Genomic DNA, 17,949 nt, shown 5'->3' on the forward strand with positions numbered 1-17,949 from the left:
ATGTGGCACTGTGATCGCGCCCGGAAAATCCACCTATCTTCCGTCTCTGTAGCGTGGCTAATGCTCCGTGTGACCGCAGCCATGGTTGCTTAAAAACAAAGCCAAAAATCCAGTAGAATCTCCAAAAGTATATTCTTGCTGAAGTCGGAGGTCAAGTAAGCCACAATTAAACAGTGGGATGATGAAACAGTTATATTTGCTAATTTATACCAGAAATGGCACACAATCTTACCTGTACACTTTTTGTATCAACCAAGTGCTGAGCCATCGACTTTAAGATAATTGCAAAAAAGAACCAGGAATGCTATTAAATGAACAGAGAGAAACTGTCATGAAAACATGAATGACTGTTCATTGCCCCTTTTATTATTTCTCCTTGTGTTACAGTTTTTTAACTCTTAAAAATAAAAATGAATCAGCTACTCAAAAAACAACACTAGTACCATATCCAGCAGCAACACACAGTAAGAGATAAAACTGCTGGATGAAAGGATCACGGGACTTCAAGTAACATTTAGTTTCACCCTGGATTTTCAAGAAACATTTTCAAATTCTGAAGCTGTATTCAAACCCCCCAAATAAAACTATTTGAATTCCAATTGGATTCCAGTTTCTGGCTACCCTTGACTTGATGTTCTTCTAATTGATTCAAATATTACACCCTGCTGCTTTTAAATAGTAACTTCCCGGTCTAGAGCTCCAGCTCCCACTTATGCAGACTGTCCCATTCATGTAAACTGAGACAGTGACTGTATGCATATACATACATAAAGTACTCATATGTGCAGTAAGGAGTGGACTATGCAGCGCAGTAAGGAACGGACGACAGCGCAAAACAGGAGCATCGCAACCCTGCCAATTTAGAAAATGAAGAAAGAGAGAGATTCACCTTTAAAACATGTTTCACTGTTCTTTGATCATTGGACTTCAAAAGTCCAGTCATATTCTTGGCTAGCTCTTCATGCACGGTCCTCTCTTCAAATGACTTGGTTCTGAATACATACTGAAGGGGGGGAAAGGCATGATTTCACAGTGCTAAATAAAACAGAGATGGCTGATAATGAGAAACTCACTCTTTGTAGGATCAATGCATTATTTCTCTCAGGACATAACACCAGGCGGATCTCAGTAGCAGCAATGCTGCAGTGGACTGCATATTAAACATAAGCTTTAAATAGGACTTTCTGGCTGATTTCATGTTTACATTATTGTATGCTAAAAACCACTGGCTGATTTTCCTGCTTGTGAGAGCAATGGGTTTTGGTTAGCAATGCATCCTGTTCTTTTCTCACCCCCCTTACTAGCAAAGTGACACCAAGTAAACAAGCAGAAAAGGATGACTGGGGTTGAGATATGCAGCCTGGTCAGACAGTCAGAGACAGGGCTGGAAGTGCCTGTATCTGAAATTGCAGAAATCCTGATTGGGGCTGTTCAGAATATTAGTACTTCAGACTGAAGAGGTGGACATTTCCTTGGAAACAGGAAAGTCCTTTGCATTCTTGCTTCATAAAATGTTTCTTCCTTTAGCAATCCCTGCTTTTTGTGGGTCTCTGCATTCCAAGCATTTCAGAGCTTCTGTGCACCATATCCTTCCCTGACTATAGCTTGTAAACCGAGCTCCTGGTTTTGCCACGTTAAATTTATATGTGGGGAAATATGAATGGCACACTTGTTTATTTTCAAAGCAACAGTGTTACCAAAACAGGGAATGAACATATTCAATGTGGCATATAGTGTTAGTTTTGTTGAGATTTCCTTTAATATTCCAAAAAGGGCACCTAAACCAAGATTCTGGCAACCAGACAATTTAAAAGCAATTAGTTAACTGAACATCTTCCATTTTTTGTAACTCCACTTGTACATTTTTAAAGTGTGGGATATTTATAATAGAGACTGAGTTTTGATTTAATGAATGAACTATACTAAACAATTCTGAAAAAAACGGGCTTGTTATACCTTTTCTTGTGGTTTCCAAAACATGAAGGAATAAAACCTGCACCAAAAGAATGAGCCAGCCCTCAAACTAAACTTTTTTCTGGCTTGAAATACACCAGCTAATGGATAACATTCTTCATCTGAGTAAACATTCCCATTTGCTAACAGCTAACTGTATAGTTGCTAGCCTCCAGGTAGGACCCAGAGATCTCCTGCTATTACACGTGATCTCCAGATGACAGAGATCTGTTCCCCCTGGGGGAAAAATGGCTGCTCTGGAGGGTGGACCGTGTGGCATTATACCCAGCTGAGGTCCCGCCCCTCCCCAAACCCTGCCCTCCCCGGGCTCCACCCCCAAAATCTCCAGGAATTTCCCACCACTGAGCTGGCATCTCTAGCCAATGGTGTGAATTTTCCCTGATCATTCTGTAATGTCCTAGTTTTATTGTGGAAGCCAAAAGCTTTTTATTATTCATTATTAAGATTATTAATAATAATTAAGAACAACATATTTGAAACATGAAATGTGGAAAGTATACATACATAAAGTGCGATTTTAAGAAGAGTTACCCCTTCCTAAATCCATTGACTTCAGTAGATTTAGAAGCATGTAACTATGTTTAAGATTACCCTGAAACATCACTCTTACCAATATGGAATGATCTAAATGGTAATTATCTTGTTTTACTACAAATTCTAGTTATTAGTGAATCCGGAAATGTACAAAATGCAGTGACTAGAACATTTGTTCTTTTCCTAGATCTTGGCTTCAGCACTGAGCAAACCAACAATTCAGCTCAAGCCATGCTGAGCAGATTATTCTCAGCATACTATTAGCACCAGGGCTTTTTTTCTGGAGGAATGTGCCGGAACAGAGTTCTGGAACCTCTTCGACAAAATTATTTTTAAAATGTTTAAAAGTTCATGAGTTTTCAGTATACAGATTGAAAACTTCATTTCCCTCTTGAGAGTTCTGGCACCCCTCTCTCTCTTTTTTTAAAGCCCTGATTAGCACCAACTAATGAATCAATAAAATTTTATTTACAGCTGCATGCTCATACCAATGATGTTTGGATATGCATTGGTCTAGCTAGGACCATAACTTTTGATAAAATATTAGGCTCTGGACTAGTTGTGAAGCACCATTACTCTTAAATGAACTAGAAACCCTAAAATAAAATAACCCTAACAAACCCTTCATCATTCACTCTCCTTTGACAGCAACTAGATGTTACATCAGATGTAGTCCTGCAACTAGAAAGTGCATCTCCAGCCTTCCTTCTTCTCTGTCCCTTATAATGTCTAAGGATACTCTACAAATGATGTGACATTGGCTGAGTTCAGACTAGCAATTTGAAGCGGGAGGGAGTCGTTGCAAAAAAGAGCCGGGAAACTGTACCGGGTTTTCCCGTTCACACTGCAGCGACTGATGCGGGAGCATACTGGGAGGAGGCGCAAGGGAGCGTTCACACTGTCGGCCTGGAGGCATGGCTGTAAGGCGCAGCTTTCTTTTTCTGTAATCTGGATTATGCACATGAGCGCTTATGCGCATGAGCGCATAAGAAAAATGCGGCTTTTGGCGTTCACACTTTGTTGGTGCGGGATGGACGTGGGATAATCGCGCTTTCCAGGGTCTGCTACCACTTTCACCAGGTATCTTTTAAACTCGGGAGCGAAGCGTTACAAGACTGGTTGAATATGGGTGGGGAATGCCTGACAGATGTGCCTGTGTGAACGGCCCATTTAATCCGGTTGTGGAACGTTTCTGAAACACGTGTATATCGGGGCAAACTGCCAGTCTGAACTCGGCCATTGTTACATGGAAGGATGATGTCACATTGTATGCTTACTATTTCTAGACAGTATAAAGGAAGGAGAGGGGTCTCATGTCTGTCAGAATATTTAGTTCCTGACTAAAGGGTACACATGAAATTCTTCAGAAATAATAAACTATGGTGGCTTGCAGCTTCCACCAGTGCCATCCTAAAGAAGAGTTGCACCCTTCTAAACTTACTTCCATGGATTTAGGAAAGTGCAACTTTGATTAGGATGGCACTGTTAGATTCTTACACTTATACTGGCATGGCAATTTCCCATACATTTCCTACAATTTGGGTTGATACAGCTGCCAAGCACTTCAGCCTCCTCTCACTTTAAAAGGTATAATCAGAAATAATATTTCATGATTGCTGTGTGGATTACATTATTCATAAACTATTTTGAACATAATGTGAATGTTCTTTATAGCAGCCATGGCATATGTCTTTGTAATTATGAGACTGATGTATAAAATATTAACAATTAATACTCTAGAGGATTAAAATGGCAAAATAATAATCTTTTTAAACCCAAATGTATAATTATTATAGATCTAATTTTCTAGCCAAGTACAATTAGTAGTAGGTCTATACCCTAGCTTAATGTTTTTGCTGGCACATCTGCCCGCAAACCTTCATCATTTGTGATATTTTACTGATGCAGAAATCAGCAAATCTCACCTTTGCACCTCTGGAGTGGTACTGCAAGTCTTAGCATTAGTCCACTTTTTAAAACATTTTTAAACTAAAGCCTTGTAAGTTCATACATGCATGCTTATTGCTTGAAGTCTGCCATATCAGGTGATGATTTGCATGGATGAAACAGATATCACAGATCAAACACCACAGCCAGAACTTTCATATCCTCTCACGTTACCCCAAACACGATGCTTTCTAATGGAGGCAGTTTGCACATTCACCTTAAAGTCATCAAGTGGTAAGTCACTGAGCAATGAGTCTTGAGCAATGTACATGCACATGTGAATCAATCTTAAATTCACTCCTTTGACTAGTATAGCCTTCTCTGAATTTTCTTCTAGAAGCCAGTGAAGAGTTTCATTTCATTTACTTTTCTAATACTGGCACTAATTATTTCCTTTTCTCTTTGTTCATGAAGGCAAAGCATTTCTTAACTGGAGTTCTGAGGTTATATGAGGTTCGCCTTTTTTAATGAGTCACATTGGTTTTACTAGATTTAAGCATGTTTTTGTAATAACTAGACACTGGAGATGTGAATAAGTTCAATGTAGTTTCTGCTATCCTCTTTCCTACAAGATACCTGATTTGCGTAGGATACCCAGGGTCAGGCACGCAAGCATCTGCTGGAACTTATTCATAAACCCAACTTATTCTAATTGTTACTGGATAAGGTCATATTATTTATTGCATTCTGAAGCCTCAAGTTCTTGTTCTACAAGTGGTACAATTTTTTAAAAAACTGAGCTGGAAGGCATCCACCATATCTTTCAGTCCACTTTCTTACTCTGACCAAGAACATCCTACTCTGAAGGCATTCCTGCTTATCCAACCTCAGAGAAAGAGGTTCCAAAAGGTCACTAAACTGTTCTTCCCACTACAAAATCATTATCTCAATGAACTCTTCCTAATGTTTAAGTTAAATCTATCTCCTTATATGTTAAAGCCCTGACCTGGATAGCCCAGGCTAGCCCAATCTTGTCAGAAGCTAAACAGAATCAGCCTTGATTTTGTACGTGGATGGGAAGTCCAGAGGCAAATCACCTCTGTATGTTTCTTGCCTTGAAAGCCCTACAGAGTGGCCATAAGTTGGCCACAAAATGACAGCACTTTCTACCACATGCTAAAAATAGCTTCTTGTCATAATATTAACAGTTTCATTGATGTAGTCAACATTTTTCAGCACAGGGAGTACCTTATGCATTGTTATCACTTTTACTCCAATGGAACCAGATCACGCTGTGACAGAAAAAAGGTAGAAAAAACCCTCCTGCTTCTGTATTCCTCTTTCACTGCTTTTTGGACTGTACACAAGGTCAGCAAACTGGTTACAGTGAATACACAGTAGTGAGGTACATGATCTGTGATGGCTTCTTTGCCTTCGAGCTCCAAAACGTTGCCATAACATCTACATACAGAAACCTCCTAAATGAGCATGCGTGATAAATGCATGATTCCCATGCCCTAAAATGATGGGAGGGAGAGAATTAAGATGTGTGTGTCACGCAAGGTATGTGCATAGGATTCTTCATATGCATATCCCTTGTAGATGTTACAGCAAACACCTGGAGGCTAGGGGACAGCCTGGTGACATAGCAGGCAGGTATGAGCCAACTGCCCTGCTGTGCACTCACTGTACCCTGTTTGGTCAATTTTTGCACAGCAGTTTTCCTACGTACAAAAGCTTGGATCTGGTGCTGAATTTCCATGGGCAGAAGAACCGCCATCCACAAAGCAAGAAGTGCTCGTATTTCCTTTCCCACTGCAGCCCACAGTGCTCATGAAATACAGTTCCTGGGGGAGGATTCCCTGTCCCTAAGAAGCAGCATTTCAGGGACCATTTCAGGCTACAGTAGGAGAGGGGGAGGCAAGAAAAGTCATGCTTTTTGGGTGGAAATCCTTCTGCCCATGGAAATGCTCCCCTGGATCCAAGCCACAGACTCTACTTTTAAGGTCCTTGATGCTGACTTCCTAAACATCCCTAGACATTCAATGGCACACCTTGAGTGAAAACTGAATGGAGGAGACGGAACAAGCAGTGCAGATTCACAAAAAATGTGCAAGAAGTCATGCCAGAAAATTGAAAGTATTTCACATACCATAAGCAGGTACAAAAGCACTGCAATTTGGACAATAAAAAGGTTTCCTGAGAAAATAATGAAAAGCTAAGAAAATAGTACAGTATCAAAGCACAAACATGAAAGAATACCCAGCTTAATTCAAATTTACCATTGAAGTTCATTTGATCATTTGCAGCATGTGTTAATATCCATAGCAGAATTGCCTGATAAACTGTCACAATTAGCTAACTTGGGGTAATAATACACTTATCACAATATATTCATACAAGATGATGTCAAGGAAAAAACCAGCAATGAATATGTAGCATACTGGAGATGACAAATTAATTAAATACTCTTACCTTTACATACGAATTAATGAAATGGTCTAATAGCTCTTCATGGAACTTGGCAACGATATCGGTAAGCACCCTGAAAATCAAAGCAACTGAGAGATCATGCAGCATGAACTAGAACGACACATTAGTGTACTGTTTGTCAGCTGTATTTCCCCTTCCAAATTTCCCTTTGAAGCATTCAGACATTCAGTGTGGAATACAATTAATTAGGGCCACCCCACCTGTCTCCTGACACAGTCAAGACCCAAGAACAGTGACAACAGCAAATGAATCAAATTAAAAATACATGTAATTAATGTAAGCACAGTTAAAACAGGTAATTAAAATAAAAAACAAATAAACAATGAATTAAAACAGTTAGTGAACCTTGAGCCCAGGGGTCATTTGGGGGGGACGCGGGGGGACGCCATCACCCCGGGTGAGGTGCGGGAGGGCGGGGCCTGGAGCTCCCTGCTGGTGCCCGCTGGAGGTCGCCGCCGGCTGTGGGGAGGACACACTTCCGGTGATGTCAGGGGGTGTGACATATGCTAATGAGTTATACTAATGAGTCCCCCTAGCTCTTTTTCTACGAAATGACCCCTGCTTGAGCCCATTCAAGTTGTCTCATTACCACTTTTGTCTTGCAGACTCACTGGATGTCCCCAAGAGTAGGAGCCTGTATCAGATGCTATCAATTAATCAACTTCAGATGCCTTATCAATTAATCAATAAACCAACTGATCTACAGATATCTTTCACTGGGAGTGCATTTTAGATACAGCCATGATATCCTGTCCTCACTTTTCCTACATGTGTGCCTACTGTGTGATGGCAATTGCCATACGAAAAAAATCCGAAACCATGTATGCAAGTTTCAGACATGTAAAAACAAACATATATTGATGTCTTTGCTGGTACTTACATAAGTGAACAGAATATGTCCAACAACAGTAATTGAAATCCATTCCAAATACAGAATGAGTACTGTAGTAAGTAAAATAATGAATACCTGGCCACAGCAGTTGTAACCTCATCCTCTTTATTCTGCACAAGAACCCAGAGGAGCTGGTTCAGGATCACAGGAAGAAAATTTATGATTACATGGATCTTCTCAATTTTTAACAAATTCTAATTAAGAAAGAAAACACAAAGAAGTACTTACAAAGAGACCTGGCTCTTTACAGTTCCATAACTGTTACACATCAATAGGTTTCATTTACACCAAAGAAGCTGTACTGCACTTTTAAAACAGTTTTACCGTGCAAAGGACTACCACCTGTCATTTCAAGTCACATTTTACACACATCAGGGAGGGGCTGTGGCTCAGAGGTACAACATCTGCTTGGTGTGCAGAAGCTCCCAGGTTCAGTCCCCGGTATCTCCAGTAACAAAGGACCAGGTAGGAGATGATGTGAAAGACCTCTGTCTGAGACCCTAGAGAGCTACTCTGCCACTCTGAGCAGCCAATACTGGCTTTGATGGACCAACGGTTTGATTCAGTATAAGGCAATGGCATGTGTTCATATAAAAGAACAGCAGTATGATGTGCATAGAATGAAAAGTTTGGACCAGGAAAAGCTTCATCAGAACCTTTGCTCAGCCAAAAAGCTCATTGAGTGGCCTTTGGCCAGGAAAACACTTAGCCTAGCCTTTCATATAAGGTTGTTATCAGGATAACATGGGCTAACCCTAGGTAAGTCAAGGTCTTTGAGGGAAGGGATATATATGAAAGAAGTAAGTAAATATCATGCTTATCTAAATATAGGGCTATTTCCTGTCTAGGAGGTTGAGCCTCTTTGCCCCTATACAAGTTAAGAGATGGCTAGAGAAGTCAACTTTACAAGGTACAAGTGCTTTATCATGCCTTGTGGCAGTGATTATGGCCCATTCTGCATATAGCATTCACTCCATTGTTTTGCCAAACCCACACTGGAACAGAAAAAGATGCAGCTCAAAACCACATTCAAAGGGTGATTCTGCATCTAGCATTCACTCCACATTTTCTCAACTAGGAGGAAAAAGTACAGCTCAAAACCACATTCAAATACTTCAAGGCAACACTGTACTGACTGAAAAGTCACCCCTGAACAGCCATAAATCTATGCAGAAGGTACAATAAAATCTGATGATCAGAGAACTCAAAAGTGGCATGAAGTGTGGAAGCTACCATAAAACCCGATAATCAAAGGAAGTGAAACCAGCAGGCAATGCTGAGGGGAATTTCTGTTCCAATGTGGGTTTCATAAAACAATGGAGGGAAGAGCCAATGCAGAATCACCCTGTGGCGAAGCAAGCTCACTTCTCTGTTGCCACTGTGTCTGTACAACGCTATCTGGCAGAGATCTTCTGGGCTGTGAGAGGGCTCTTATCTTGGGCCACTGAGGATGGAGAACTGGGAAATGTGCAGACCCACTGTGATGCTTTTGCAATGCATTTTGTGGACAAAATCACTTGCATCCACTATGACAGTTGATTTAGCTCAGTCTCAGGATGCCATTGGATTAGTCTGTTCTTAGTTGTATGTGTGACTTTCAGTTGGTGAGTTCTAATGAAGTGGACATGCTTCCTAGGACCTTGTGGCCCACCATGTCTAGACTCAACCCTTTCTCTTTCTGCTTGTTTGTGTTCGGTTGGATTGAGTTGGTCAAATGGACACAGGATCTCTGCTGAAGAGCGCAGTGCTAACCTGCTTCAAAAGTCATGTGACCCATCCTAAAGAAGATATCTCTAGATTCCAATGGCCTGAATAACTACTTGACCAACATTCCATTTTTGGGGGTCAGGTGCTCAAGCAGGTAGTAGCTACTGAACTTCAGGTGGTCTTGGAGAAGGCAATTTATCTAGATGCGTTTCAGTCTTAATCTGTGATGGATAAGGGCTGATAAACTGGAGCTGAATCCAGACAAGACTAAGGGCCAAACTAAATGTTAGAGTTTTTAAGAGATCCCTACAGCCATTCGGCAGCTGTGAGAAACTGTTTTTTTGGGGAAAGAGCCCAAACGGACTGGGAACAACACCACACAAGGAGGAAGGTCTCCTACCTTCCCTCTAGGGCAGTTTTTGCCGGTACCCTTCCTCCCCCTGCGGCATTGTTCCGAGCCTTACTGGGCTCCTCTCTCTCTTATTTATTTATTTATTATTTTATTATATTTACACCCCACCCTCCCCGCGAATGGGCTCAGGGCGGCTTAAAAACAGAAGCTGCTCCCTGCAGCTGCTATGTAGCTGCTGGGAACATGAGCTGGGTCCAGTGAAGCCGAATCCAACTCTTTAAAAACTGCAATGTTTAGTTTGGCCCTAAGGTATACGACAAAGTTTCTTAAGGACTAAGGAGTCAACTGGTGGTGGATGATATGTTTCCCCCCCGAAGCAGATTAATAGCTGGGGATGTGTGCTGCTGAATCCTGGCCTGTGGTCGGAGGTGCAGGTCTTCTCCGTGCCACGTAGCCCCTTTTATAAGCTTCTGCTAAAGCGCCATCTAAGGCTGTTTCTTGAAAAGCATGAACTGGCTATGATGATCCATGGTCTGATTGGATATCCATGTTAAATAACTGAAATGTGCTGTACATGGGGTTGGCTTTGAAAACTGTCCAGAGACCTTAGCTGGTCCAAAATGTGGCAGCCAGGCTACTGCTAGAAGTGTGACAGAGAGACCATATCAGATTGGGGCCAGGATTAGGGTTGCCAACTCTGGGTTGGGAAATACCTGGAGATTTTGAGGGTGGTGCCTGAGGAGGGCGGGATTTGGGGAGGGGAGGAGCTTCAATGGGGTATAATGCCATAGAGCCCACCTTCCAGAGCAGCCATTTTCTCCAGGCAAAAGGATCTCTCTCACCTGGAAATCAGTTTTAATACCAGGAGATCTCCAGCCACCACTGGGAGGTTCACAACCCTAGCCTCCTTTTGAGACCTGCTCTCTGTGCCCCAAATTTCAAAGGTGAGGTGGATGGCCACCAGAGATGAGGCTTTTCCAGTGTAACATATCACCTTTGGAATACCTTTCCCCTTTAGACTCACTTGGCACCTACCCTACTGTCTTCTAGGCACAAGATCAAAACCTTACTTTTTACCCTGGATTTTAACGAAGGGTCTGATCTTTCTAAATTGTTTGCTATCTGGTGAGTGGGGGGCGATGGTGGCACAGTGCCCAAAATATTGGCCAACCCCCCCCCGCCCCCTTGGACACCCAGGACCCTACTGATAAGGCCAGCACTGGGTCAGGCAGGCCCCAGTTTACCACACTTGCTGCCAGCCCACCCCCTCCGGCCAGCCCACCATGGATACCTTCTCTCCTTCCCCTTCCTGTGGCGCCACAAACAGGCCCCTGGGTGATTCAGGGCCCCAGCTTTTAGACTGTGAACTGTTTATGAGACTGGGTTTTAAGCTGATACATGTTTTATGATGTTTTTATGTTCTTGTTGTTTGGGATTTTAAATAATTAATTTAAAATGCTTTTTATGTTAACATATTTTGCTTCCTAAACCAGCTTAAGCAGGTACTCTGGTGAAGCAACATAGTTTTTCTCAGTACATAATAAATCAATAACTAGTGAGAGCAATATTTTGAACACAGGGTATTGAAAAATCTACCACATGGGATGGATGGTGTGGAAGGGTGTGGTTAATTACTAGATTTCTATACCCTGTCCCCTTTTCCTACAGCTTTTGCTTTTTCCTACAGCTGCCAGAAAAGGAGCAACTGAAACATACTGTCTATGACTGAATGGTTCAGATATAGTTCTAAAATTTTGCTTACTTAGTAGCTGAACATTATGCAGATGCTCTTGCCCTAAGTCACAGAAAAGTGTTCCGTAAGTACCACTGATCATGCATTCCAACATATATATTTACTTCTTCCCATAAGTGACATCAGAAATAGCACCGTGGACAAACAAAGCTAATTTTAAAGAGACACTTTGATAATTCTATTGAACTGTGAAATCCAATCTAATTGGAATTTGCAATCATCCCTACAAAATATAGTGTTTTTTCCTGGTAGATGCAAAGTATAGTATTACTTAGCCACGGCCATTTCTTCAATATGGCCATGAGCTTATAGAATTTCTGTCTCCATTTACCTTACAGGAGATGATAAAGCTTGAGGTAGGTGGTTGGGAGAGATCCCTGTTTCTTTTTTGGCACTGCTGGAAAAATCTGTTCAGGTACAGATCCTGAAAATAGCAAACAAATGCACTGAGCATAGTGTGAAGCAATGCAAATTTCTATTCCACAAACAGCAGTATTCTGGTAACCAATTAAACAGACAATGAAAATCAGACCAGATGACACCAGCCCCTTCAGCATTAGATTTAAAAACATTACGTTGGATCCATAGATTACTAACATGATGGTCAGATTACATGTTCCATTCCACATTTTTAATTTTACCTGTACCAGCTTAAATAATTCCCCTTTCTGCAAAATAGTCAGTGACTCATATTTAACAATAGTTCTGCACATAGACTTTACACTTTTTTCCTTTCACGCTGCCTTTAGATAAAACAAAATAAAGATGCTTACCTGAGTATAAACTGTTGATACAACAAATGAAGACACTTTGAAAAGTGGCTTCCCTCCATCAACCCATTTAATGTCACTTCCACTCTGCTGTAAATAAAAAACATACCCCTCTTTAATTTACAACCAAAAGGAAGACTGAAATTGTGGTTATGGATACTATTTCTGTATTGTCTTTCAGGACACAATGGGGGTATCAGCAACCTTGCTGTGACCAGGCCAGACTGGAACCTCAAGCCATTGCTGGACCTATCAAGAATTACCAGCAGCAGGGACTTCCACCAGTACGGCGCAGTGACAGGCGCTTCTCGGTTCGCTCTGAGACACCCAACTTCTTTTCACTCTTTTTTGAGCCCCCCGGTTGCCGGGTGAACTCCGCCGGTCCTCCCAGAGAGAGGGCCGGTGGCAGGGGGCTTTGTTTTGGCCCCTTCCACACCTGGCGAATGCGGGATGTGTGTGTCCATTTCCTGCCCCGAAGCGGGAACGATATAAGGAGAGAACATGGATGCCATGCTCTCATTAACTGCAGCCATCCGTCCTTTTTAACTACCTGTGGATTTACAACTTAAAAGTTTGAATACAGCATGCAGTAACACAACGAAGATACAGTGAGTACGAGCATTTATCATTACAAACAACGGAGAAGTCTTTTTCGCTAATAATAACCCCTGTGCAAGAGCCCAAAACAAAGGGAAAGGCGGCCAGGAAAAAGAGTGGGACAATTACTCGATTGAACCTTTATTTTCGGGGGGGGGGGACAAAAAATTTGTCGGTAAGGACTTATGATGGATAATTGTGATATGAGTGACACGTTAACTTTCTATCTGAACTGGATACTTGAATAAGAACAAAAGAGGGGGGACTAAAATGCGTAGTTAAGAGAGAAAATGGCATCTACAGAGAAAGGCGAAGGGGAGGAGGTTAATGAAGACACAGAAGTTGGAACGCTGGCGGTCAATATTGTTAGAAGGGATACAGAAAGGGATGGAGGAAGCCTTGAAAAATCTCTTTGGAAAAACGCAGAGTCAACATTTGGACTGTGAAAGTGCAGATGAATTGGAGCATATTGGACAGAGTTTTGAGGAAGATCAGCAGAAAGGACAGAGTTTTGAGGTAGACAGAGAAAAGGTGAAGGATAACATTCAAACCCTATTTATGACAAATGAGCAAATTAACACTAAACAAAGGACAAGCCAAACAGACTCAGCAAATCTTGATTATCAAAAGATAGAGAAGATGAAAAAAGAATGGGAAAAAAGGAGCAAATGCTGTGTGTGGAAAACTAGCAATACTTTGAAAACAGTTTGGATGAAAACTAGAGGGGAAAGCTTAGAAATAGAATTCAGTACATTCAAAGAGTTTAGACATGTGGAAAGGGTTGTAAAAAAGAAGAGGCTACAGATTTCTAGAAAAAATTAAGCTACATGATAAGGGTGGAATGGTTTTTGGGTTTTTTTGTTTCACTGTACGTTTAAAGGGAAAGTTTAGGACATAACAATGTATTTGCTAGAACAGGATGCTTTGAAAATTAGTGGGGAAAGCTTAGAAGTAGAACTCAGAGGATGGAATGTTTGTGTTTTCTCTACTATATGCTTAAGGGGGAAAAGAGGATATAATAATGCATTGGTTAGTATAGGATGTTGAAATATTTTTATTTTTTATTTTCCTTTTTCTTTCATATCTTATGTTGATGTGTAATATTGGAAATCTTTACCTTCATTGAATGTTAAATTTTGGCATCATAGTATAATTGCTAGATGTGAAGTTGATAAAAGAACTAATTTTCTTTTGTGAAACATTCTTTTCTCTGTTTGTTAAATATTTGTAGAGTGTACTTCTAGCTATTAACCTTATCTTTTTTGTTTGTTGTTGTTGTTTTAAAAAAGGTGACTAAATAGGATTAAAATATTAAGTAGAGGATAAGGGAAGTGAAGAATTGTTAGTATTCCTTATTAATATTTACAAAGTGGTTTCCAAAATGATTAAGATAGAAAATAGGTTTCTTTTCTGTTTATGTGTGTGTAATAAAAGAATGTTATGATTGAGTAAATAGAGCAGTAAGGTATACATTATAAAACCTTACTACTTAAAGAAAACAAAAATTAATTATGAATTATTATTTGTAAAAAGTAAATAGATTTAAAAATATATGCAAATGTTTGAAACCGATAATTTTACTAGTCTGATAGAAGACTCAAATTGCAGAACAAATTTAATTTGTATGTGGTACTGTATTGACTGTACCTTGGTGATTTATGATGAATTCTATTGTTGCATGTTTATTTGTCTGTCTGTCTGTGTTTACTTGAAAATCAATAAACATATTATAATTAAAAAAAAGAATTACCAGCAGCAGCAGGAAATCACTTGCTTATGGTGAGATCCAGTGGTGCTGTGTGTGAATACTGAAACCCAATGGATGAGGCCAATTGTGTGGGTCATTCCCATCTTTATCTAAAAAGTAGATACCTTGATAAATATTTTTGAGCCAAATGATTCCTGCTATTCATGCTGTGAAATGTGTGCATGTTTAAAGCCTGGAGCAAAGATGTAGTTGGGTTTTGGTGGCACATATTAGGGGCATATACTCAAAATCAAATGATGTACCTATTGGCAGATACCTAGACTGCAAACTTGTCATAGTGATGTATAATACAATCAACACTCTTTACAGAAGCAGCTCATTGCTTTAGTACTGAGTATATTGAAACCCCAATTTGCAGGCTTTAATCTTGGAAGGATGGGAAAACAAGTTTCACTTTCTCAAGCAACCCAAACAAGAGGTAAAATGTTCTATATAAAATGCTGCTGGACAGAAGTAGGCTTACCCCATGGACCTATCCATCAGAAAAGAAGGGTGGACAAATTGTGTTTGTGTGGTACCCATCTACACATTTAAGTGTTGATTCATGAAGAAATTACACAGATCATGTATCTGAAGCTCACTCCCACTCCCAACAGCGGTTAGAGGGCATGTGCTTGGATGTGGCACAAACTACCCCTTAGCCACCTTTTAAAAAGACAATATAAGCAACAATCCATTACTGTATAAACATTGTTAAGAGTTCACATTTTAAGATTCCTTCTAAAACAGACAGACAGATAATACCTTTCCAGTTGCAGGATCTTGAAGGCTTAGATAACCGGGAGGCAGGCTGGTTGCCACTGGGATGTTATGTTCTTGAGACACGAGCTGGTCATCTTTCAGTAATGGTAGCCAAGCATATCCCACTACACCCCAAAACAGATCCTTTGTGTAAGAACTTTTTAGTTAATTCAAAGCAGAAGACGCAACAATGACAAGAAAAAAATTAAGACTTTTTGACATAAAAATGAAAATCTTTAATGATAGGAGTGTTGCAAGTAACAGGTATTAAAACCCATAGGTACCTGATGTTTCCAGAGCCTCTTTCCTTTTGGCATTAGCTTTTGCATTTATGTCACAGGTGACATGGTAAAAAGAAAACAGAATGTGGTGCTTCTTGTGGAGTTGAGTAGGAAGCTCGATTTTCACCTGCAATGTAGATAGTTGCACCCATCTTTAGCTCAAATGAAAACAAGGAATTCTGAGTTTACTTAAAACAATTAATTTTATTACAATGTATAAATTGACCTGTCTGGTGCTCCCATGTACACATTAAGCTCTGTTCAAGGAAGAAAAAGCACACTCACCTCTGTGCTGGAAAAAGTGCTGTGCGTACATTTACATACTCAGCTCTAACATCAGATAAAGCTCTTTGGGACAATTTATTTTTAAAGGAAACAAAATAATTCTCACTGGTTTCAATGAATATAGGTTCAGGTGGGTAGTCGTGTTGGTCTGAAGAAGCAGAACAAAGTTTGAGTCCACTGGACTCAATCTGGTTTCAATGAAGTTCTACTTATTGGCTTGAGCATTCTTGTTTTTCACTGTGAAATACTAAAATGCATAAATATGCCAGTAAAAATATTATAAAGGACTAACACATGGACTGATCTCCCTACATAAACATTTTTATAACTGTACTAATAGCAATTTTAACACCCCAGAGCCTGGAACGCCTAAGCTTCTTTTTCTATACTATCTTGTGGCACCTTAAAGCCTAACAAAATCTATTCCAGGTGTGCAGTCATGTTGATCTGAAGTAGTAGAACAAATTTTGAGTCCAGTAGCACCTTTAAGATGAACAAAGGTTTATTCGAGGTATGAGCTTTCATGTGCATGCACACTATTGTAAAATCTAATCCAGCACCTTTAAGATGAACAAAGGTTTATTCGAGGTATGAGCTTTCATGTGCATGCACACTATTGTAAAATCTAATCCAGCACCTTTAAGATGAACAAAGGTTTATTCGAGGTATGAGCTTTCATGTGCATGCACACTATTGTAAAATCTATTCCAGCACAATCTTTTGTGAGTTAGAGAACCCTTCATCAGAAACAATTTCCTTTTTGAGGAAGTTTCAGATGCCCTCTTCATCCAAAGAATAAAGGCCCTATCTTGTTTTCTGCTTTCATAATAAGTGCTTAAGGTGAGAAAAGCTCTTTTATTTTACTGGTTCATTTGGCTTGAACCATTAAAAGAACAACAGCAACGTTGTTATTCTGTTGTTTACTAATAGGCACAAAACTGTCAAAATCCACTTGATTAAATTATGAACCAAACAAAGCTGTTGCTATGACAACAAATTGGCCAGCACTCTTTGCAATTGTCCTGAAGTGGTAGTTAGGAAAAAAGTATGAATTTTATTATGATTGTCTTCTGCCAGCAAATGAAGGGTTTTTTTTGGAGCTTTGCGAATGACCAGAGAGTTGAACATTTTCTAAAACTGTGCATATTCTCTTACTGTCTGATGATGCTGATAGTGACCAGTTAAATGAAATGTTTGCTAATGTCCTTAGGACTTGACCAAACCCAATTCTTTTATCTACTGAAAATATACTGTTTTAATTTACTTTGTGGTGTGTATCAAATTGCTTCTGACTTTGTGAATGGTTCAATACATGTTTAATGTACAAGTTTAACACAACATTGGAAGCTGCTGAGAAATGAACAATTTTGGATATGCTCAGAACATGTGTTCAGCCATTTGCGAACATGTGTTCATAATTTTGGATATGTTCAGAACGTGTGTTCAGCTATTTGATCTGCAATATGTGCATGTGCTCTATTACATTCAAGATTGGGTACGAGTATATATCTGTCAAAGAGCAAGGGAACATGTTACCATACAATGAAACAAATAATCTTGCTAGCTAAATATACCCTAAGTAAACCAAGTCTTCAGAGTAGTAACAACGACTATTATTGTAAGCCACTTTGAACCAAGATGAAAAATGAGATATAAATGTTTTAATAAACAAACAAACATTTATGTAGCCACAGAAAGAGTAAACTGACCTCATCATAGAAATCGGGGTTCTGTGAATGATGTAGTACGGTTGTGTATGCTGCCGATGTAAACAGCGGTCCACCAGGCTTCCCATATATACACTGTTTAGAAAGGATGTGCTTTAACAAACTGGATACATTTTGTGAGTGAAATCTATTAACTGGTTTTTAGGTTACAGCTTTTAAAGTGTTGTCAGACTGAATCTTCACAGAAC

General features: G+C 39.9%; 1 protein-coding gene across 2 annotated transcripts in view; it reads right to left on the bottom strand.

Annotated features, from left to right (window-relative positions):
* Window positions 1–17,949, bottom strand: part of DOCK10 (dedicator of cytokinesis 10) — a 292,508-nt gene that overhangs the window by 67,905 nt on the left and 206,654 nt on the right. For both annotated transcript variants that reach the window (XM_015411999.1, XM_015412000.1), the window contains exons 19-27: window positions 17,744–17,836; window positions 15,753–15,876; window positions 15,472–15,593; window positions 12,366–12,452; window positions 11,924–12,016; window positions 7,856–7,974; window positions 6,871–6,940; window positions 890–1,003; window positions 233–304 (exon numbers count right to left, since the gene is read on the bottom strand). In XM_015411999.1, coding sequence (XP_015267485.1) covers window positions 233–304; window positions 890–1,003; window positions 6,871–6,940; window positions 7,856–7,974; window positions 11,924–12,016; window positions 12,366–12,452; window positions 15,472–15,593; window positions 15,753–15,876; window positions 17,744–17,836 — 894 coding nt within the window. The remainder of the gene's footprint in view (window positions 1–232; window positions 305–889; window positions 1,004–6,870; window positions 6,941–7,855; window positions 7,975–11,923; window positions 12,017–12,365; window positions 12,453–15,471; window positions 15,594–15,752; window positions 15,877–17,743; window positions 17,837–17,949) is intronic.

Source organism: Gekko japonicus, unplaced genomic scaffold, assembly GCF_001447785.1.
Source record: "Gekko japonicus isolate JY-2015 unplaced genomic scaffold, Gekko_japonicus_V1.1 scaffold825, whole genome shotgun sequence".
NCBI lineage: Eukaryota > Metazoa > Chordata > Lepidosauria > Squamata > Gekkonidae > Gekko > Gekko japonicus.